The sequence below is a fragment of the Rhinolophus ferrumequinum genome, chromosome 13 (assembly GCF_004115265.2).
Source record: "Rhinolophus ferrumequinum isolate MPI-CBG mRhiFer1 chromosome 13, mRhiFer1_v1.p, whole genome shotgun sequence".
Taxonomy (NCBI): domain Eukaryota; kingdom Metazoa; phylum Chordata; class Mammalia; order Chiroptera; family Rhinolophidae; genus Rhinolophus; species Rhinolophus ferrumequinum.
In genome coordinates this window covers 30531972-30556402 of record NC_046296.1, presented here as the reverse complement: position 1 = coordinate 30556402, position 24431 = coordinate 30531972, and the positions used below count along the sequence as shown (strand labels likewise).

The window sequence follows — 24431 nt, the reverse complement described above, 5'->3', positions numbered from 1 at the left end:
AAGAAACAGACAAAGGAAGAAAATCACAGACAATTTTTAAAAATTAAAATATTTACTAGATTTCAACCATTTCCAAGTTAAATGTCTTTTATCTACCTTTATGTTTATTGCTCAGGGCTATTCTGTGAATTCTGCTCAATAATAAATCATGGTTCATCTCATTGTCTAACTTAGATCAGATGGCCACCCAAAACTGTGACATGAACTTTGTTTCCAGAGACAGAATGAATCCTTTAGCTGGATTAAAGATGCCCTTCTATGTTGGAATGCTTTATTCTGGTGTTTTTCATGATTGGTTCAGTTTACCAAAGAAAGGATGCCAGTTGGGTGGCTTTTATAGAAAAGGTAAGCACGCTTCTGCTAGAGACACTCAAAAACCTTTTGCCTGACCTTTGCAGATCACTGGCTCCTTTATTAGCCTTTCCAAGTAGTGTCTCCTTTATCTAACTTTTGCTCTCATATTCATAGTCCCTTTTCATCTAATTTATAAGGTGCACAAAGCATACATCAGTTTGTAATGGTCCCTGTGATTTCAGTATAGATGACTACTCCTCATGCATTAAATAGTGTTCTATAAAACTATGTGTAAATGAAATTAAATGTGACTCTACTGGGGGATTTTAACACTTCAACTTTTCCAAGTCTTTCCTCTTTCGATGTATCCTGTCTCACTTGTTCCATTACGTCATGGAGATGTGCAAAGTGAAAATTGTCTAGCACGTTTTCCCTTCTTAGAGAATGATGGAAAAATCTTTGAATTGCTGAGATTATTGGAATCTCTATTACCTAAGAGCTAGTATTGCCACTGGGACCAACGATGAGTGTATGTTTGTGTGTGTGTGTGTATGTGTGTGTTTGTGTGTGTGAGAGAGAAAGAGAGAGAGAGAAAGAGAATTTAGATTCTAATTTATGAAATTAATTCCTATAGCATGAGAACATCCTATATATTTCACTAAGAAAATTGATAGGATTCCTCTAAAGACTACAGATACCCAGTACTCTTCACATAAATATGAAACCATAATTTAGAGTTCATGAATGAAGCTTGTCAGTATTGGTATATGCAGCATTTTAAAAGAGTGAGCATCGTTCTGTTTTACTTTTAGAATGTACTGACTTTAATGGAATAAAAGACCATTTAATAATTTTTCTCATAGACTTATAGCAAAAGGGCAATCTTTGTTGACTGTTGAAGGAATAAGACTACAAATTTTAGTAGGTTGAGCTAACCTGTGGCTATATAGTTTAAAATTTTTATTTAAATAAAGTAATAATAAGTTACAACAATTGTACCATTTTGTGAAAATTAAGGGTGCCCTTCCCTTTTCAGCTGTTTTCTTTCCAAATTGGCTGGCACCCCCATCCCATCATATTCCAAACTCAAGAGCACGAATCCAGGATGCCCACTGACTCAGCAGAATGGGAAAATCTCACTGGAGACTAGTGAGAATCCAGGGTATGATATACAGACAAAAATACCTTTCCATCCAACCCCAGGAACATAAACAATGTCCCTCGAGTATTCAAATTACATCCTGGGAAAAGCACCAGAAACGAGTAGCGGTGCGAGGACTCCTATAGAGTGAGTACAACAGTTATGATTGATAGTATAACCTCTAAAAAAACTAACTATAAAACCAAAGGAGTCTTTTAAATAACAGGAGACTAGATTTCCCCTCCCTAAAAAACTCATGATTTTGTTTGGGTCACATGTTAGTGGTAGTGAAGCAGGGAAGTGGCAGAAAGGGTTGGAAAGGGGTGAATGGATTTGTTACCAACTGTGAAAATGGGGGCTGCAGAGTTACAAAAAACAATCAATTATAGAGCTAGTCAACTATATAAATAAAAATTACTTTTTTGTACATATAAGTCAATGTATTATAAATATTGACCCGAGTACAGATAAAATATTGACGGAATTTTCTTACAATTGTTTCAGACTAGAAAAATAATACTGGCTTCATCTACAAGATTTATAGGAGTTTAAGTTTCCAACGCGGGAGACTGACCAAAGAGAAAATGATACGAATAGTTATATTAATAAAGAGTGGAGTAAGTCTGCACTCGGAACAGAAATCTGTTGGTATTTTCATGAATATAGCCAATATTTTTAAAGAGAAGTCTTAAGAAGAGGCATTGGATGTGGCTAGATGCAGTTTTAATAAACTGTGACCAACACTGTAGCATTCATCTATCTGGTGGAGGAGGGAAATATCATGGCTGGGGTTTTCAAATGAAGAGCTGCCTATTAGGGAAGACAGTAACTGTTATTACACAGAGCTCAGACAATCTCATAATCTAGGTCTTGAATCTAGATGGAAAATGTCTGAATACTGCACCTGGACTCAACAGCTATTTTTAGGACTCAGAGCAGGGGAACTTGTTTTTATCTTGGGACTTATATTGACCCTGATTTAGTGCTTTGTACTCCACGACTCCCAGAAAGAGGTAACACTTAAGAGAGACAAGAAGTAACATCATTTCCTGGTCTTGTCCACAGTTTCTATTTACTATTTCTCTACATCAAAGGTTAAGAATATAAAGAAGGGAGCAGTTTTTTTGCAAAGAGTAATCCAATAGAATGAGTTTCTGGGTTCTTGAAACTCTTGACAGTCACATTAAAACACTTAGCACTTTGATCTCTCTTAAAAAATACCCGTAGAACTTCTGGAAGATGAGAGATCTAATTACAGTTTAGTCATCCAATAATTCCAAAAAAGCCAGCTGAGAATTCTCTTAGATAAATTCCTTTAAAAGCCTAAAGCACTCTATGGAAACTGATTAGCTATTTTCTGTTTCTATTACAAATCAGATAAAGGGAAAAAATAAAAAGCAAAGCTCCAGGCATGAAATGATCAACATAATTTGCACCTCCAATTTTCTTCCACCTTCAATATCTTTTAACTATCTGATCCACTTCCACCATTCTTCTCTGTGATAGACTTGTTTCTTCTTAGGTACTATTGGAGTTAAACTCTCAGAAGTCTGATTTTCCTCTCTAACATCGCTTAATTGGGACCATCTGGCTTTGCATCAATTCAAGTAGAAAGAAGATTTGACTTTTACAAAAGGAAGTTTTACTAACATTTAAGAGGAAAGCTAAGCGATTCTATATTGACCAAATGTAGACTTTACCGAAAGCTAGTAGTATGGCTAGCATAGCTTGCAAGATCTTGCCCTATTTTCTTGTCTTAGCCACAATCTTTTCTCATGACCAGATGAAATGATTGAAATCGCTATGCTAAGACAGACATATGCATAGACTGCTGCCCTTGTCAAATTGAGGTTCTGAAGCATTTTTGTTTGTTTGTTTTTGATGTGGTATCACAATGGCCCTTTTAGTCTGGGCTCTGTTGAGCTCCTGGTCTACAGTTATCTTTGATTGTTAACTTTTATAGTTATCTGACTTTTCCTTGAGTATCTGTATGAAAAAAGGCACACACTAGGCCTCTAATAATGCTCTCTGAGATTCTGAAAGGAACATCCCACCCACCATTTATCATTGTTGTTTGCCCTTTTGAATGTTATTTGAACTTTAGAGCCATTGAAGTTCAATATATTCTTGGATTTTGAATTTCTGTTCTGTCCAGTCTGCTGGAAGAATCTTCAGAGGCCAGTTATTAAGATTATTCTACCAGTAACATATTACTTCTCATCAAAGTTAGCAACCCAGTTTAGCCTCAGAATTCAGTTTGTTAATAGGTGGCCTCAAGGTATGATGCCTGTTAGTTAATTTTCCTGCAATGTTTAAAAGATCTCTTTCTATTATAAAGCTATTGCTGCATTTTAAGTTGTGTGAGGACTTCTTTAGCCGTTACCAGCTTGATACTGATATGAAGGTTTTGCTCAATTAATTGAGCGTTCTCTGTCCTCAGCCTACCTCTCTGGGATTATCTGCTACTATCATCTCTCACCATTGTCCTTTCGGGGTCTTAAACATATCAAGTTCCTTTCTACCTCAGGACTTTGCAGAAATCCTTTCCTCCACGCAATGTTCTTCCTCATCCCCTTTTGCCTTCTAACATCTGTTCATCCTTCAGTTGTTACTGTAAGTGTCACTTCCTCAAAAGTTTCACATGCCCTTGCCTGCCAGTTGAAATTAGCTCCACCTCATACATCTTCTGATATAATCATATCAATATAAATTTTCTGTGATGATTTAATGCCTGTCCCCTTCAAAAGGCTTTAAGTTTTAAGAAGGCAAAAACTATGTCTTTTGTTACAGTCTATCTCCAAAGCCAACCTATAGAAATATCAAGTAGGAAAGTAAATATACAAGCTTGAAATTCACTGTACTGATCAAACCTTGTGTAGAAGATTGTACTTTTCAAAGATGGCAGCAATAATCTTTTCCGTCCCACAAGCTCTTCTCTATTATAATCTTGACAGTACACACATCAAGAAGTGGATCTTTGTCTCTTCTTAAATACTGACAGACTTGTGACTTGCTTGTAATCAATAGCATGGGGTGAACATGATGCATGTGACTTTTGAGGCTAGATAAGAAAAGATAATGCAATTCTGCCTGTTCCTTAGAACATTCCTGTTGAATGTCCTGAGCCACCTCTGTAGAAAGTCCCAGTACCCTGAGGCTGACATGGTATGAGGAAGCCACGACACAGTCCTTGGTCCTGGTCTTCTAGTCCAACAATTTGTGTGATCAAACCATCAGATGATTCCAGCCCTCAGGCTGCGGGTTATTCCCAGCCTGCAAATCATCCCAGCAGAGGTAAACCATCCTATCTGTGCCCTTTCCAAGCTCCTGATGCACAGCATATGTGAGCATAACAATATAGCTATTATTTTATGCCACTAAGTTTAGAGTGCTTGTCACTCCAAATGGTAACTGAAACAACTCGGGATATAAATTTTGGAGTTCACAATCCATACATTTCATTGAAAGCCTTGGGATTAGATGGAATGAAAGATGGTCAGTGTCTGCATCCTGAGTAGAGACTGACAGAGACAGATTAAGCAAAGTAGATTTAGAAGGAAAAGCCAGTGGGATCGGAGAGCACAGAGAGAGTATGGAATCACGGAAGTCCAAGGAAAAGAATTGAGATTGGAATTGATACACTTTTTTGGTGATGAGAGCAAGAAGAGTACGATTGCCAATTTCCTCCCTTCCCTCAGAGTGATGGACTTTAGCGATTGACTTCATTAGGAGTAAAGATAAAGATTACTGAAGTTGAGAGGTCAAATAAAGACAATTTTTACATACGTTTTGAAATAACACTTAAAGTAATTAGACTTCAGATCATTAATGCTCACCACTAGTATCTTCGGGCACTAATTTCCACTAATCACGTGCAATCCAAATGATAGCCAGGTGCTTTCCAGTCTTTTGAAGTCTAGGTAAAATGTACTCGAGGCCCTTTTCTAAAATGTGTATGGATTTTCAGGAGTTTATGTTTTCATGGCTACCTCTGGATTCTGCTTCTTCATGTGCCATCTCTGATTTGAGTCACATCTATTCAGAAATGGAACATGGACCCTTCCATTTACACTCACTCATTACAAACTAAAAAGAATAGAAGAAAGGTAGGAAAGGAGTTGAAATTATAGCAACGTGAACAAGTCTGAGTGAAACAGCAGACATTATTATTCCTGAAGTCCTTTGTCCATCCTACAATTAGTGTCTCCACAGTGACCTCTTACCTGATCCAACATCCATCCTCATACCAATTCTCAGACTGATCTCTTTTCTCCTTTCTGGCTTGCTTTCTCCTCTCTTATTCTTGGAAAACTCCAAAAACTCCACACTTTTTTTGCAGTTTGACAGAGCAATTTTCCCTTCAAGGTGTCAGCAAATAAAACCCCTTCCATAGGAAGAGGTGTGGTTATAAATAGACTAAAAAACAAACAATAAAAACTCTGTTCATAATTTTGACTTATTTTTAATGTTTCTTTTTATCGTCGGGGTTTTAGTTACTTTACTCAGGAAGGTTTCTTGGTATATGATCTGACTTTTTCATATATGAAAATATCTCTATTTTTTGTTGTAATGCGTAAGGATAACTTAACTGTATTCAGCATTCTTAAGTCCCAGTCATTTTATTTACAACTGTGTAAATCTTTTATTATCTTTTATTTAATACCATAGAGAAGAATCTATTAAAGGCTCATCTAAATTTGCAGGTAATAGATTTTTGCCCTGATATTTTATGGATGTTTTATCTTTGAAGTTTATTATCTATCCTTTTGTTTGAATTCTAAAATAGTTTCCTAAGTTTTCCTGCATAACTAAATTTGCTTTTTCAGATGTAACAAATTGAGTACTTTCATCTTGATTTATAATTTATAATTGTTATTTGTCTCTTTCATTGTCGTCCATGAGAGTTTGTTTTTTCTAGAATGCTTTGTGGTAGTCAAAATAATGACCTCCCTCCCATCCCCAAAGATGTCCAGGTTCTAATGGCTGGAAACTGAATACGATAATTTAAATAGCAAAAGGTACTTGCAGATATAATTACATTAAGGATCTTCATTGGGAAGATTATTCTGGATTATCTGGGTAAGCTCAGTGTAATAACAGGGTTCTTATAAAAGGGATCAGGAGGGTCAGAATAAGAGAAATACTGGAAGACACTACACTGCTGGCTTTGAAGAAGAAGGTAAAGCATGGGGCCACAAGCAAGGAATGCAGGTAGCCTCTAGAAGCTAGAAAAGTAAAGGAAACGGATTCTCCCTTACAGCCTCTATAAGGAACACAGCCCGACTGACATCTTGATTTTAAGATTTCTAACCTCCAGTCCTGTAAGAGAATAAATTTGTATTGTTTAAGTCGTAATTTTGTGGTAATTTATTAAACAATAATACAAAATTAATACACACTATCTTTAGTTTCATAGGTAAAAAATGCCTTCTTTAATTTTGCTGTACATATGAATCAAAGAATTTTTAGAATAATTTTGTGTCTATTGCAGTAATTTTATTTTTTAAAAGAAGATAGTTTTGATTTGTTAAAGTAGGAATGTAGTCTAAATTATAGGATCTTTCCTTACGTATGGTAAATTTTCTACGTTTGGTCATCCACAGAGAGCTTTCTATGCTTTCCTAGTCTTGTTTTTATGGCCAAATAGAAATGGATATGGTTTCTGTGAACCTGACATGATTTCCTACTAGATCAAGTGATAAATGGAAAAAATTACAATATAATAGTGTAACTCTGATGTCTTCTCAAATCTCAAGGTTTCTGGAATAGTTCTTTCTTCTATCATAGAAATAAAGTAATTGAAGCGCCCATCCAGTGTGAGTGTAGTTGTTCCCTAAATAATTTCTGAGGTCTAGGTAAGTGCTTACAAATATTTGCCATCTCTCACTATGAATTATTTAGAGAATAATTACTCAGTAGCTATTCTTAAACTGTAGATGTTACCATGTCATTCCCTTGTTTGAATTCTTCAGACTCATTTCACTTAGGGAAAAGGCAAAAATCTTTAAACTCACAAACTTCAGCGTTCTCTGTCCTCTGCCTAACTCTCTAGGAATATTTGCTACTATTATCTCTCACCGTTGTCCTTTCAGGGTCTTAAACATATCAAGTTCCTTTCTACCTCAGGACTTTGCAGAAACCCTTTCCTCCACGCAATGTTCTTCCTCATCCCCCTTTGCCTCCTAACATCTGTTCATCCTTCAGTTCTTACTGTAAGTGTCACTTCCTCAAAAGTTTCACATGCCCTTGCCTGCCAGTTGAAATTAGCTCCACCTCATACACCTTCTGATAGAATCCTATCAATATAAATTTTCTGTGATGATTTAATGCCTGTCCCCTTCAAAAGGCTTTAAGTTTTAAGAAGGCAAAGACTCTATCTTTTGTTACAGTTTATCTCCAAAGCCAACCTCAAGTAATAGCTGAGTAAGTGAATGAATCTGAGTTGGTGTTTCTGGCTTTTCCATGGTGATTTCTGGCCATTTCATTTACCCTTTTAAAAATTCCATTGAGCTGTCTTAGCCTCGGAGTATGAACACTACCTCTCATCTTTGTTTTTCATTCCCCAAGTCAATGCTAAAGGAAGGCTGACACCAGTTTGCAGGTTTGGTATTTTTTAACTTCATTTATTCATTCAAAATATTTATTTATACCAGACATTAGTCTAAATGTTTAGTAGTTCTCTCGTGCAGTGGGAGCGAGCTACAATATTGCCAACTCATTGCTCCATGAGACCTTGCAGTGCCAATGGTCTAAATGTTTTGGTCCATATAAGTGAGGTTATATGGCTCCTGATGATGCAATGCCTGCATTTCACTTTTAACCCTAATACCTCCAAATTTCAGAGGGCAGTGATGTTAATTGGTCAGTATGTTCTATACTGCATCCATCTTTGAAAAGAGGATGTTTAACATTGTTACTCCGTGCCTTCCATGGATACAATTATGCCTGTACTACTTTTAACAGAAATTCCTCAAGAATTCTTGCATATGGCCAGTTATTCATCTTTACTTTCTGGTGCTAATATAGAATTGTTTTCCTCTTTCCCCTTTAAAAAATAATATGTCGGGCATTGCAATCAGAATCTGAAATCAGGGAGATAAAAGTCTACCCTTGTCATTATCTTGCCCGAAAGCTGCCAGTGATTTCTTCACCAAACTAAGGTCTCTTCACTCTCTATCTTGTCTGTTGTCTATTTATTAGTTTATGTTTGTTATGGGTAGGAAAGGTATTCCAGGAAGCTATTATGTATATTATAAACTCAAGAGTATCCATATAGCATGAAATATCTTGTACTAGGTTGTCCAGATAGCCTTAGAGGAAGATTTCATGACTCTAGTAACATTTGCATTTCATAGTTGATTGAACATCCTTGTGAAATGAACGAGCACTGTCATAAATACTTCACACTGTTGTTTCACTCCAACATATTGGCATTTGAATATTCACCACCCCTATCAAATCAATTCAGCATTACTAACTTCACTCCTAGGGAATTTTTGTAGTCTTCTCCATAACTTGGAAGAAGAAAGAAGAGAATGTTCCATGAGGTATGAAAGAATGCTGGAATTCCTCCATTTTATAAGTGAATTCAAGTGGCATCAAATGAAACCCAACCATATATGTGTGAAAATGTGAAACACTAAGGTGTGGATAATATTCAGATATAAAATGAGATTACTCTATAGAAAAACACTATCCTCAAAATGGAGTTGTTCTTTTGAACGATATCATTGGAGCCTCACAAAAGATACTCACAAAAAAGGACTTCCAGAACTGCTTCAGAAAGTGGCAAGAATGATAAGTGTATTCGAAGTGAGGGGGAGAATTTTGAGGGGATTAATGGCAATGTGTCTTTTACTATAATAATTTTTTTTTAATTTAAACATTCACCGTATTTTGTGATCACACCTCATATGGACAATCAAGAATTATGTCTTTTGGACAAATATGTCCATACTTTGTAATGGTCTTACATGTAAAGTATGCAAGGACATAGATATTTGGTCTGATTGTACATCTGATAGGTTTGAGATTCTATTTATCTGAATACAGTTATTTTCAAAATTTCTATGTCTGTAACTGCTTAGCTCTCCAGGGACTGTACGTTTATGAGTGCAAATGGACTCGTGATTTTTATAAAACAAAAACTGGCTCTTCTTTGGCAGGCAAAACATTTCCAGTGAAGTGATCTCTTTTCTCACATTAAATAACAAAGATTGGATTTTTCTAAATGTTTTGTCTATGTAACATCTTTAACACTTTAATTGATTTGAAATGATCTTGACCTTGTAAAGTATGCTCACTGAATAGTTGTTTTTCTTTTTTTGTTTGAACCAGTATGAACATTTTATAGCACTTGGGTCATTGGAAAGAAGAACCCATGCCATACCTGCAAGTTGGCACACTGCCAAGAAAGACATTTTGTGTGTGTGTGTGTGTGTGTGTGTGTGTGTGTGTGTGTGTGATGAATCTTTCAGTCTGTAAGATTTATCAGAACAGTGTTTGAAAACCTTGTTTTCCCTATTTTTTTTCTTCTGGTGACTCATACTGTAGTGGTTTATGTCTAGATTCTCTTCTTGTTTCTCATCATATTCATTCAGAAGATGTTCTTTCACTAGTTCCAAAGTTTGTATTTCTATATTCTGTCAGTTTTCATCTTGAAACATACACACAGCAATATGCTCTGAATCATAAAATTCTGCATTAAATCCCAACACTTAAAAAAATCCCACATATTCTCAATACAGGTTTACCTGCACTTCTGTTTCCATTTTTATTCAGTACAAATTTATTCACATTTTAAATTCATTGGTGCTTAAAAGTTTATTTCATCTGTTAAGAAGATTTTGGCTACAAGAAACATAAAAACCAATGCTAAGTGGCTTAAACAATAAGGACATTTAACAACTTATGGATGAATATGAAAAGCATGGTGGCTTCAAGGTTAGTTGATTGAGTAGTTCAATAATGATCTCAAGGGCTCAGGCTCTTCCCATCTTTCTCTACTTTTGAGTAAATTTTGTTGAGTCATAATTTACAAATAACAAAATTCATAAATTTTAAGTGCACAATTAAATGAATTTTGACATTTATAATCATGTAATCACTACCACAATCAAGAAATTAAATGTTCCCATCATTCTAAAATGTTCCATTGTCCCTTCGTTGTAAACTCCTGCCCCCAACCTCGTCCCTGGCAATTTCAATGCAATTATACAATCTGTAATCTTTTGTGTCTCTTTTTCTTCATAAAGCATCGTACTTTGGAGATCCATATAGGTTGTTGTTTGCGTCAGTAGTTTGTTCCTTTTCATTGCTGAGTAATATTCCATTGTATAGGAGATACATATATACCAAATTTGTTTATCCATTCACTAGTTGATGGGAATTTGAGTTGTTTCCAGTTTTTTGGCTATCGTATGTGAAGCTGCTATAAAAATTCACATTCACATCTTTTTATACATATAGTTTTACATTTCTCTTGGGTAAATACTTAGGAACAGGAATGCTGGGTCATATGTTATTTATATGATTAACATTATATAAACCTGACAAACTGTTTTCCAAAGTGGCTGTACCATTTTGGATCCCCACCAACAATGTAAAAGAATTCCAGTTACTCTATACACTTACCAAAACTTGGTATTTTAACAGTGCTTTTTGAAAAGCAAAGAGTTTTAATTTTGATGTTAATTTATCAATTTCTTCTTTTAGACTCAGTTTTTTTTTTGTTTTTCTCTTGTTTTTTCTTTCTTTTGTTTTGCCAGTTAGATCTCAAAATTTACTTATTTGAATTTTTTAACAGTATATTTTGTCAAAATTTTTAATTTTTTAAATTAAAAACTAACAATTTATAATAACCAAATACAATGAAAACCATGTTAGTGCAAATAGTAAAACAGAAACCACTCTAGATATTTTTTAAAAAGAGAAGTCCATACCAGGAATTGGTTACAAGTTTTTGGAAGGAGCAAAAGACAGAAATTACCAAAAGATTAGTAACTGCAGGAAGCTACTGGAGCTGAAGAAGTGAAAGAGAAATAGTGGTGTCACCCAGAGCTCAGGGGCATTGCACCTCTGAGGCCACTGTACCCAGGGTATTGCTCTTGCTGGCCATAGCTTCTGCCCTCTCTCAACTTTTTTTTTTTTTTTTGGGGGGGGGGGATACATTCTAACTACACAAACTCATATATCACAAAGATTTACCAAATGCGAGATCATAGACTTTCTCTTAGGTTTTTTTAAAAAAGTTTTATAGTTTTAGCTCTGGTATTTAGATTTAGGTCTATAATCAATTTCAAGGAAATTTTTATGTGGGGTGTGAGTTAAGGGCTGAGGTTCTTTCATATATATATATGTGTGTATATATATATATATATATATATATATATATATATATGTATTCTAACCTCATTTGTTGAATGGTCTGTCATTTTTGGTGTATTAGATTTGTATTTTTCCTATCTTCATGGTCACAAGATGACTGCAAATTATTCTAGGCATCATATCCAGAATGATATCCAGCAGAGATCATCTCTTTATAGAAGGATCTAGGAAACTTACCTTCACCTCTTATTACCTATGCTACATATATGCTTACTGTCTAAACCAATCATGGAAAGGGTAATGGGATCACCTTGATTCATTGATTCATTTAACAAGAAAATGGTGTGTTTTCTATATGTGTTCTAGGGGCTGGGAATACAGTAGCAAACAAAACAGTCAAAAATGTTGCCTGTGGCACTCTTATTTCTTTAGGTAGGCCTGCATTCCTATGATTTTCCCTCTTAGGACTGCTTTCGCTGCATTCCATAGATTTTTGGTTGTCGTGTGATGCCTGATCACTGCACTGTACACCTGAAGCTGAAGCTGAACAATAATGAATGCTACTTATAATTTTATATGTATAGATAGTTACAAGAATGGAGTACAGCATTAGGAATAGAGACAGTGGAAAGGTAATGGCTGTATGCGATGTCAGCAGGGGAGTAGATGGGGGAAGGGGGTAATCACTGTGTGAGGGAAATAAATGATAAATGTCTAACTTGTCTACATTGTTTTGTACACCTGAAACTAACAAAAAAAAATGTTGCCTGTCCTCATGAGGCATACAATTTACTGAGGAAGACAATTTCTCTATTTTCAAAATAAATAAGTAATGTGTATATGTTGTTGTACAGCACTAAGTGCTAGGAGGAAAAAAATGGAAAGGGGGCTATGAAGTATTGTGAGTAGGCTGACATTTTAGTTAGCATAATTAGGAAACATCTCACTGAGTTGACTTTGAATAAAGACCTGGAGAAAGTGATAGAGTAGGCCATACAGATACAGATTGAAGAGTGGTTCAGGCAGAAGGAAAAGTACAAAGGTCCTGAGTACAGCAAGGCTACAGTGGTTGGAGGGAGTAATAAGAAATAGTGGGTGGGGAGGATACAGAACATTTAGCTCATTGTAGGAAAAGTCATTGTCAACCAGTAGCAATTTTGCCAAAATTTACAAATGTTGGTAATGTCTGGGGACAAATTTGGTTGTCATAACTTGCAGGGGAAGGCATGCTGGGAGACCCAGGCTGCTGCTAAATAGCCTAGAATGCAGAGGAGTCCACCTTTTGACCATCTTCCCTTTCTCAGCAAAGAATTATCTAACACTAAAAATCAATAGTGCCAATGTTGAAAAATGCTGTTTTAGGTCATAGCAAGGACTAGTTAATAGTGAGTGAATTCGAATGACACTGAAGTGTTTTGAGCAGAAGGACCTAATTTAAGCTTTTAAAAAGATCCTGTGGCTGTTTGTTGTGAATAGACTAAAAGGTAGGTAATAGAATAGCATTAAAGAGGGTACTACAATTATCCAGGTCAGAAATGATGGTTTGGACCAGTATGGTAGCAGGAGGGGTAGTGAGAAGTGATGGATTCTGCACATACTGGGGGTACCAAAAAATTTTATACACATTTTAAGAGATGTTAGCTATGCTCAAGCAGTAGTTTGCCATAATCAGAAGTGTCTGGACACTGATAGTAACCACTTTGAACACCTCTTGAAATTCCGTGTTTCCCCAAAAATAAGACCTCACCGACACTCAGCTCTAATGTGTCTTTTGGAGCAAAAATTAATATAAGTATTATATTATATTATACTGGGTCTTATAGTAAAATAAGACTGGGTATTATATTATATTATATTATATTATATTATATTATATTAAGACTGGCTCTTATAGTAAAATAAGACTGAGTCTTATATTAATTTTTGCTCCAAAAGACACATTAGAGATGATTGTCCGGCTAGGTCTTATTTTTGGGGAAACATGGTTGCAGAAGTCAAACATGAATTGTATTCACCTTTTGTTATTGGTATATGTTGAGTATTACAATAGTTTTTTCATTTCTTAAAATGTGTATACATTTTTTTTTTTTTGTGACCCTCTGTATTTTGAAGGTTGAGCTAACAGTGTAAGGGTGAAACTTGCGGAATCAATAACATGGTTAGACTTAGCTAGCTTGCAGTTTGATTCACCCTGATATTCACCTGTTTTCTGTTTCTCCCTTTATTGATTTAAGAACTCTGTTTTGTTCCCTTTCTTAAGGCTACCCATACCTCATTAGTCCATTTAATCAGCAGAATCCTAATCTGAAAAGAGCAATTTCTTAATCCTCAGGTGCCTGGACACCCGGAATCCATTTTGCAACTCCCTTGCATTGTTTACTGGTGCTGCATAAAGCCCCAGGCCGCTGTGGTCAAGTCGAAAAATAACATTATTTTATAGCAGACCAGACCGCAGGAAGCAATGTCAGCCCTCAGCCCTGCCTGACCTTCTTCCGTTTTCCTTTGTTCTTCTTGTGTACCTATAAAACCTTCTGACCATTCTAGGAATGGCCTTCTGACCAATGGGAAATGGCCTTTGGACAGGAGTCCGCCATCTTCCTAGAATGCTAGCATTCTAATAAACCTGCTTTTCTTTCCACCAATCTTGTCTCTCGATTTTTAACTTTTTCAAGGGGCAAGTAGCTGGACCTTAGGATGGTGACAACAAGACTTAGTAACAACGTTTGTGTCCTCCTAAAGTTCTTATGTTGAAACTAACGCTGGTGTGAGGGTATTGGAGCTGGGGCCTTTGGGAGGTGATTAGGTCATAAACTTCCCAGCCTTCAGAAATGTGAGAAATTTTTAGTTGTTTATGAGCCACCTAGTCTATGGTATTCTGTTATAGAAGCCTGAAGGGACTATGACACTGACATGCTAGGATATCGATGTGAAAGAGAGGAGCCATGTATGACCCTGCAAGAGTCATCTGTTTTGTGGTGCTGGAGCTGCATCTTCCCAAAGATTGTAACCTGGAGAGGTGGGCAGAAACCTAAACAAATCTGGAATGTTTTTCGAATGTCCATATGGATGTTTGGATAGGTAGTCAATAGCATCTGTTACATACATACTTTGTGGAAATAAGAATGGACATTGTTGGATTTGTGAATGACTGGCTCAAAGGGTACGATTATTCTACATATAGACTGTCGAGTTTCTTTAAAAATGCTTTTATATCTGTAGCACCAAATGCTTTTTAAGAAATGTCTTCTCATGCCATTTAGTGACAGTCTGATAAATGTAGGAAGTCCTAAAACCTCATTTCATTAAAGTCATTTGATTTTTCTTTCAGTATTTGTATCCCAAGCAACTACTGACTTCATACATAGGAAACTGGTGTATTGTTTAATAATTGATTTCTGAGTATTTGTTTTGTTCACCCTAAAATATCATAAGCTCCCTATGAGTCCTTATTATGCATTAGAAAACTATTTCTCTCAGTCACCTTAATAATCTCGTTAACTAATAACCTGATAAAGATCCTCTCCTTGACCAAACTCTAGGTAGGGGTTCCCTGGACTCTTTTTCAACTAGGCTTTGACTTTTGAACTTCCATCTTCTCTCTACATTGTCCAATTTTAGCAAGCATCCTGCTAAGTCAGTTCAGCCAGAAACCTCCCCTTCCTCCTGTTTTCTCTTAGTAATTTTCCACCCACTGACACCCCCTGGCTCCCTGGCTATTAATTCCCACTTTTCTTTATTTTATCTGGAATTAGTAGTGTAGCTTTCTCCTATTGCAAAAGTTTTGAATAAAGTCTTCATTAACCATAAGTGCCAGAATAATTTTTTCTTTAACAAACTTCATAACTTAAGTAACTAGAGTTAATTCCATTTCACAGACAACAAAATTGAAATTTTGCATAGGAATTACTTTTAATCAATATTATCCAACTAGTAATAGGTCCTGAACCAATATGCGTCCGAGAACTTAAACGCTGCTCTAGGCACTCCTACTTACACCAGGCTTCTTGCTCCTGAGGGCCTAGCCAGTATACTATGATAGCTATCTGGTAAGTGCTCAGTAAACACTTGCTCACTGAGTTGGAAGCTCCAGGTACTGAGATCGTGATACAAGAGACCTAAAATTCCTCCTACACAAATGTACGCCCAGTTTATTTGCCACGAAACCGATCGATGGCTCATCCTCTAGACTCTGGAGGGCGAGGGTCAATGGCAATACTGCAGCTCTTATTCTCGATTTAGACCCGCTCCTCCAACTCTTTCCCTCGGCGTCTCTCCAGTTCGGTCAGGCTTCTGCAAGGAAGGCGCCGGTCGCGGCCTGCCCGAGGTTCCGCGGGACCCAGTGCCGGCGTATCCGCCCCGATCGAGGCGGTGCCGGCGCGCCCGGCGCAGCCGCCCAGCTGCGAACATGTTAGTTTGGTTTGTTCCGAAGGCCGGCTCCGGTGCAGGGCCCGCCTCCCCGCAGGATTGGAGGCCCGCCGCCCCGCCCGGCTCCGAGAGGCCCGCTGGAAGCGCCGAGCGCGGTGTGGCGGCGGGGACGCCAAGGGCCTGAGCAGCCCTCTCGTTCCTAGATCCAGGGGCTTCGGCCGGGACCCGGCCCTAACGTGCTCTGCTCTCCGCTGGCCCGGCCCGTGCTGCGCACCAGGCCCGGGGAAGAACTGCCATCGCAGTGAGACACCGGCCCGAGAGGGGTCCCTGCTTCCGTGGTTGGTTCCTTACTTTTTCCTAACTTGGAGCGACAACCCGGCGCCCCCTTCAACTCGCGTTTGCCCAAAGCGCGGGACGGAGGAGTTAGGCGGGGAGGCGGGTGGGATTCTCTTTCGCCGGTTCACAGAGCTTGAGGCGGGAAGTTAGTCTCCAGATGCCGGCAGGCTTTGCGGTGTTTCGGGCGGGGCTGCCCTCGGGTCCCCAGGCCGCTGAGTTGGGGGCGAACCAGGTGATGGGCCGCGCTGCCCCCGCCCCTGCGGTGTTCAGGGGCCGTTGCCGTGACCGCCGCAAGCCCAGTCCTGTCTGTGTTCATGCCTCTGGGTACTGGTTTGTCCCCGGAAGCTCATATTGAGCGCTTCTCATCGTAGCCCTAGGAAGGAACCCAGAAGCAGAAAGGACACGAGTGTTAGGCGCTGGCCTGGAGGGGAGGCTTTTGCTTCCCTGTGCGACAGTGAAGTCGGGATCCGAGCCCAGGATGTGCATTTTATATCAGTCACTTTTCAGGTCTCAAGTTCTGATGCCGCAAACTGTTTATCCTCTTTATAGTTACTTAGAATTTATGCCCTATTGAAAAGTTGTTCTTGGAGACTAGATTTTCAATCAGCAAATATGTATTGGACTCCAGTATATATAAAGTACTGGTCAAAGGGGAACACCCCACAAAACCTGCTTTAAGCTTAGTTCACCATCTAACTTCCCAGCTTCTCTTCTGTTCGCCTCAGGAGGAAGACAGGTGAACATTGTTAAAGATTTCAGCTGTGTTCCTTTGCTCTTCCTGGGACCTTGCATCTAGGTAAATGATAGCAGGGCATTGGATTACTGTAAGTGAAGGAGGGAACACCTATTGAAAGGAACACAGACTTTCTCATTCGGAAGATGATAGAACAAAAACTTTCAACTTTAATTCAAACGCATTCACCAGTTTTTAAAAATTCTTTGGAAATACTTAGAGGATTGCAGTTACCTTCACATATAAATTAGTTTCAGGTATATATGCTGTTATTTTCCTTCCTGAGAAATTTTCTCTTCCAGCTCCAAATCTCTAATTGTGAAATTCACTGATCTGTATACGATCACGATTGACTAAAGTTTTGTGATTATACTATGGAGTCTATGCTTTTGGTTGTTGGCAGTACCACATTAATCTCTAAGGCAGGGAAGTTTTAACTTTGGTGAAAGCAGAAAAGGGGCCGGGTATAGAGAAAAAGGAGGAAGTTGAAAGAGGAGTGTAAAAGGGTTTCTGAAACTACCCAGTGGCCTAGTGCTCTGCTACATTATAAATCCACGAAAACCCCCTGCTCCTTTAACACATACTCCGTTTAACAAATTCTCCAGGTCAATTGCTGTGTTTGGCGATAGTGTACAGTGTTACCATCTTCTGTGTTTTCCCAATCTAAAGCTGTGTTCTTTTATAGTGACTGTAGACCTTCTTATCTTTGACACTTAGCATTCTCAGGGAAAGGAGCATATAAAATGTATTTTCTCTTTGTTATTGGAAATTGTTAACTCATACGGTATATTTTGCACTATTATAGACCCCCTAAGTGAATTTTGGAAATGTTGAATTAAGTGAAGTTTAACAGGTTTGTTTTTTGATTTCAGCACCTCTTAGATTTCAATATTGGATGTGAATCTCCAATTTGAATATAGTGTGTGGACTTTACCAAAACTCAATTGACTCCAGAATCCTAATTTCTAGGAACCTGGGAAAGTGACCCCTAGGAGACATTTTGAGAAATGTATTTTAACTGGATTTTTTTTATTGCCGTTGTTTTTATTTTCAATCACTTATCTTACCTCTTCTGCCAGCAGAAGTGATGCCACCAAGAAGAAATGAGAAATACAAACTTCCTGTTCCACTTCCAGAAGGCAAGGTTCTGGATGATATGGAAGGAAAACAATGGGTGCTGGGCAAGATGATTGGCTCTGGAGGATTTGGATTGATATATTTAGGTAAAGTATAACTATAAATTACCAAATATGTTTATATGTGTGACTGTAATTGTGATTGCTTAATATTATTTTGAAATTGAAACTTGGAAATAGAGTAAGTGTATTTTATTAAGCAATATGAAGATAGTTAATGTTTAATAGAATGTTTAGTTTCAAGGCATGACAGACCCCACTCCTTGTTGTCCATGTTTTTCTTAATGAGTCTTAAAAGTCTTTTCAGAGCATAATTACACAGCCTGCCAAACAAAATATTAATGTTTATTTTTGAGAGTGTGTTTTCCTGGAAACATTGCTTTTTACAGCTCAGAAACCACAACTGTATAAATACAAACACTTTCCGTTTGTAAATCTTAATCATTAATATTTAAGTAATACAAGGTTCTAGTCATTTCTTAGAATTAGGCTCTACTACAGAATCAAGCCTTAACACCTCAAGGCATCTAGTACATGAATGAATTAACTTATTTCCTATATACCTAGAGTGGTACTAGTTACTTGCGGTCTTTGGGATAACTGAACAAATAGATACTCAATATTGTTTTCTGTGTTCTTTGGTACAGGTAAGGAGCCCTATTTGAGTATGCGTTTATACTACACTTAATTTTTAAAAAAATGATGCTAAATTTGAAAGGCTGATTCAGGGCTACCTTAAATCTGTCATTTAATGATTAGGGGATATCCATTACAAGACTGGATTTAATGAATAAAATAAGATAAATATTAGTGATTTAAAAAAAAAAAATCCCCTCAAGGATAAATTCTTGTAAATGTATTGACTAATTATATCTGTTTCTGTAGGAGTTTAAAAAGTTGGTAAAAGACCTCTGGGGGAATCTTGGGTTCCTTATTAAACAGTTCAAACTCTAGGGGAGGAAACACTTTCCCTCTGTCCTCCTAGATTCGATAGCTGGGTTTATGAAATGGATTAGTAGGAAAAGCGTATACAAACTTATTAATTTTCAATCTTTTGTCCACAGGGATATCACAGGAAAAAAAGGATATCCCCCAAAGCAGTGACATTTTAGAGCTTATATACCATTTTAATAGGGGAACAGAAGAAGGGATGTAGGCCATGTTCCAGAGAGTAAATTATTTTTAGGAAAGATGAATGGGCCCTTAAAAGAATACATGGGGTATATGATAGTTTGTAACAAACTTAAGGAGTGGTGTCAACTTCCAATCTCTACTCCAGTGACATGAGTCAATCTCTCCTGGTTAATGAAATTCCCCTGGTGGGGGTTTATAACAGTTGAGGTTTTACTGGGAGGATGTGTCTTTAGGCAAATAATGGGAGTTCAGAGAAAGCCTCTCTCTGCATTTGCTATTTTTCAAGTCCTTTAAGCTCAAAATACACTTAACCCTTGAACAACATGGGTTTGAACTGCATGGGTCCACTCATAGACGGATTTTTTTCAATAAATTCTGTAAATGTATTTTCCTTATGATTTTCTTGATAACATTTTCTTTTCTCTATCATAAGAATACAGTATATAATACATATAACATGCAAATATGTGTTAATTGGCTGTTTATGTTATTGGTAAGACTTTCGATCAACAGGCTATTAGGAGTTAAGTTTTTGGTAGTCAAAAGTTATATGCAGATTTTTCAACTGTACAGGGTTATCCTCATCCCTAACTCCCCTGTTGTTCAAGGGTCAACTAATTCTTTTGCTAAAGAGGTATATATTAGGGTAGCATATTCTGCCATCTGTCAGAAACAAGCATGTTTTACGGATCATGAAGGATAAAACTAATAAAATTAAGGTTGTAGTTTTGAATGAATGAATGAAATTCAGTCAATAAGTAAGTTATTAAATCACCTCAGTGTCTAAAGTAGTTGGAAAGATAAGACCAACACAAAAAGACTGAGTGGTCAAAATAAAGATTTCTCCATTTAAAAGATTTGAACTTGCTTGGAAAAATGCTATAATTCTGAGTACTAGATTGAGGGACATAGGCAGCACGGCTCAATAGTTACATAGTTTTAGTGGGGTTAGCAAGCCACATACATAGCTTAAAATTTTCTAGGAGCTGCATTAAAAAAAAGTAAAAAGAAACAGGTGAAATTTATCTCAATACTATATATTATTTAATCCTGTGTATCTAAAACACTATTATTCCCACATGTTGTCAATATTTAAGAAACATTTTACTTTTTTAGTTAAAGTCTTTAAAGTCCAGGATGTATCGAGTCACATTTCACAGGCTCAATAGCTGCATACAGCCAGTGGCTACCGTATAAGATGGTGCAGGTAAAGACCATGAAAATACTTGGAGTCCACAGAGAATAGAATTCCCTGTAGAATAAATGTTGGTTGAAACATTGAATTAGTGATTTCTCTTGTATAGTAAAGAGTTAAGATCTCTACTATACTGTCTTGACTCAAGGTCAGAGATACGGAGTGAATAAATTATTTCCAATGTGGCTGAGTTGTATAGCCTTGGATCCCACAGCTTATCAGATGTACTTTCAGTTTTATAATGTTTGAGTTATTTGATTAACTTAAAAGAACTGCAGAAAAGCACTGATCATAATGATTTTATTACCTTTTTTTAAGTGTAAATATATTTGAGGATGTATTTAAATATAAGTGCATGTTTAAAATTAAATATGTCTGTACGCATATACATATGTATGTCTATACATATATGTGTATACATACTATTGTGTGGTTCTTGTTGTGAAAAAGGGATTTGTTTGCTTAGACATGTGATTTAATTGTCCCTATTCAAATACAGAAAAATCTTTTCCTCTTTCAGTCTAAGTACCACATACTTTATACTTATTTTTTCCTCAGTATCAGAACAATACTTGTTTTACAATAGTTTTCAAGGTTCCATATGTGAGCAAGACCTTCTACTATCTAAACTTTAGAAGTTGGATCCTGGGAGTATTAGCAAGTGAACACCATTAGAGAAAGACCTAAAAATGTTTCGCTGTTTTGAGGAAGAGGCTCCAGACTTTAAGATATGTAATAAAGATGTGTGTTCCAAACGTTGTCATTGTTCCATCAAAAGTGGCACTCATAGAATCATAGAATCAGTTCTTTAGTGAGATACCATCAGCAATAACAACTTGAAACTTAGTTTTTATTATGTTCAAAGCTCTCTAATCAAATCCACATGAAATGGTATCATGGTTTTTGCAGTTTACCATGATTCTTATCACTTCTGACGTAAGTGAAGTAGCAGGTAAATTCAAGTTTTCCTTAATACCTTTGTCCAGCTACATTCTTTTTAGGTATTGTTCTTTCCAGATGCACGGTTTCATCAGCATTTCTTGCCTAAGGCTGAGGAGAAACTAGCCTCTATGTCTAATTCATTGTGCCTGTACAACTGTTCTCTAGCTTTGAGATCAACACCCAAAGCCTTTCAGTAATCAGCAACTTACAGTAAAGGGGAAAGGGCAGAGAAGTTTGGTATTTACTCTTGACTTGGAGAAATAATGTGCCTGTAGCATTAATAGAAATAGTTACAAGAAAGAAAAGTTTGAATGCAAGAACAAAGTCAAGGCTCTTTTCTTTGTATGTGAAAAGGAGGCGGGGGGAAGGAAGAAAGGAAACTGGTTTAAGGGATGGGAAAAATCGCTGTCATTTTAACATGAAATAAGTGAAAAACTGTCTAAGACTCCAGGAAAGGACAGAGAACTGAGAGTTTGAATTCTACTCATAGAATCACACGAATGAGAGTTTTTGGTATTAGAGAAATCTGGGTTGAATTCTGACCTGACTCAGTAAGCCACTTAAAAACTGTGTGACTTTCAGCTCGTCATGAGTCTTTGTTTCTACTTTGTATACTAGATAATAATAATTGTGAGGATTAAATGAGATAATGTTTTTGAAGAACTTGGAACTTGGTAAGTACTTAAACTTAATTTATTTATTTAGAATTTCCCATCCTCAGTGATAATTGAACTGTAGATTCACAGGGGATTAAGATGGTGACAAAGACTTCTGTTGGAGGAGTTTCCCATATGTCCTGCCAAGGACTGTGATAGATTTAGCTACTAATGTGGTAAAACGAAGATCATAGAGAATGTCAACGGAAGACTATGACAGTTTACTTTCTGATCTATATCTATTCCCCCCACCCCAAAATTGACAATAGTAGCCATGATGACATAGTAAAAAGTTCTCATTTAAGCTGTTACCTGCTTTACATACGAAATATCAGGTTTCAGAAGTTAGTCAAAAATGCGGAAAAACAGAATCATAGGTAATAAACTGCAGCCAAGATTCCTTTGCAGGATTATTATTTCACTAAAAATGGAAATGACTTTTCTGTGGTTTTAGTTTTCTGAAGTTGAGCATAGTGGTGACTATTCAGCATCTGTAGAATATCAAGCACCGAGTAGATGTTCAGCAGTTATTTGTCTCAGAGATTGAGACTGAGGTTGGGATACTTAACCCATACAAGCCAGTTTGCTTTATTCTCTTCCCTAATTATAGATGTCACGTTTAATTCCAGCCTGTAATCTTACAGATGTACTCTGTAAGATTTTCACAAGAAAAGCTGGGACAAGTTAACTATCATGATGTCATCTAAAAGAATGTATGTATGCTTTATGCTTTATTGACAGTAAATCAATGGCATTATCTTTTATGAAGAATAATACATATTTATAATTAATATTAACTGGTGAATTCTTAATACTAAATCATTTATCCATGGACTATCTTACATATCTAAGTGACTGTCACACATTTTTGGTCATGCTCTCAGATTAGCCCAATGTTGCTGTTTAGAAACATATAAGAAATTTTTGGGAGGGCAGAGAAGAGGGTAGGAGTACTAGGATTTTTAGAAATTGTCAAAGTTTAACTCACGTATTTTATTGTTAAGGAAACCTGCTTATGAAGAAATAGAAAAGATTTATGCATGTGTGGTTTTTGCTTATTTTACTTTTTAGTCAGCTATAATGGATTGATTTTTAAGGTATGCAGGATAATGTTCAGAAGAGCCTAATGATGATGCTAACGACAAAGTGGAGTTATTGGAACACATGTTGCTTAATTATACATTGCTGTATTAAATATTATTTTGGCAGTATTTTATAGAGAAGGCTTTGAGATAAACAGTTTTATCTGACACAGTGCAACGCTATGGTGCTACTACAGCTGTTACTAGGAAATTTTGCAAATAATGCTGTGGGGGTGAAAAGAAGAAGGAAATAAAATGTGAAATAAGGATAACTTGTACTAGAAACTATAATGTATGTGATAAATTAGTTCCCGGATGAAGATGTAGAGAGATAGTAGGTGATATAAATTCAAAGGAGGAAGGGATTACTTGGATTTTGTGAATTGAATACACTTGTTGGACCAATACACAAGAAATAAGAGTACCTAGAAGATGTATTTTAATTTTGTATGTGCTGTCCATAAGCTATTAATTTTGAGTTTTTAAAGAGAGAGCAATGTTTATTTACCTATCAGTTAAGAAATGTAAGTATTTATAAAAGTTTGGGTTCTTTGTATAAAAAGGGAGAGTTCTTCTAAGACTTACCCTTTTCTCTTTCATTTTTTTAATTGTCTAATCTTATTTATTTATTAAATTCATTGGGGTGACATTGGTTAGTAAAATTATATAGGTTTCAAGTGTACATTTCTATAATACATTATCATATATTTGACCCCTTTTCCCTCTTCTACCACCCTCCCCCACACTGGTAACCACTAAACTGTTGTCTGTGAGTGTCTGACCTTTTTAACTTATATTATGGTTTACATTTTCGAAGTTTTTACTGTTGAATTCTTTTGCCTTAAGGAAAGGCTTACAAATACTTGTTCTTCAGTGATTTATATATAATGTCTCTTCTACTTCACCTGTTACTATCTTGTAACTGTTTACAGTGGTCAAGATTTTAAAATTTGAAACCAGTTGCTATAGGGAAATTTCTTCTTCATGAAATGAACTCACCTCTATTACCATGCAATAGAAGAATTCTGAGATTTTGAGAGCTTCTCTCTTCCTTATGAAATATGGGTAGACTTTTGCTTCTAAAGTGTTTT

At 36.6% G+C, this 24431-nt stretch overlaps 1 protein-coding gene and 1 pseudogene across 3 annotated transcripts in view; both read left to right on the top strand.

Annotated features, from left to right (window-relative positions):
• LOC117032795 (lethal(2) giant larvae protein homolog 1-like) overlaps nucleotides 1-16612 on the top strand; it is a 111605-nt pseudogene extending 94993 nt beyond the window's left edge.
• VRK2 (VRK serine/threonine kinase 2) overlaps nucleotides 15856-24431 on the top strand; it is a 102443-nt gene continuing 93867 nt past the window's right edge. Inside the window, exons 1-2 of one of the 3 annotated variants that reach the window (XM_033125074.1) lie at nucleotides 15856-16464; nucleotides 18275-18418. In XM_033125074.1, coding sequence (XP_032980965.1) covers nucleotides 18283-18418 — 136 coding nt within the window. In that variant the 5' untranslated portion in view covers nucleotides 15856-16464; nucleotides 18275-18282. The remainder of the gene's footprint in view (nucleotides 16465-18274; nucleotides 18419-24431) is intronic. The other 2 variants (XM_033125075.1, XM_033125073.1) reach the window with 2 other exon arrangements.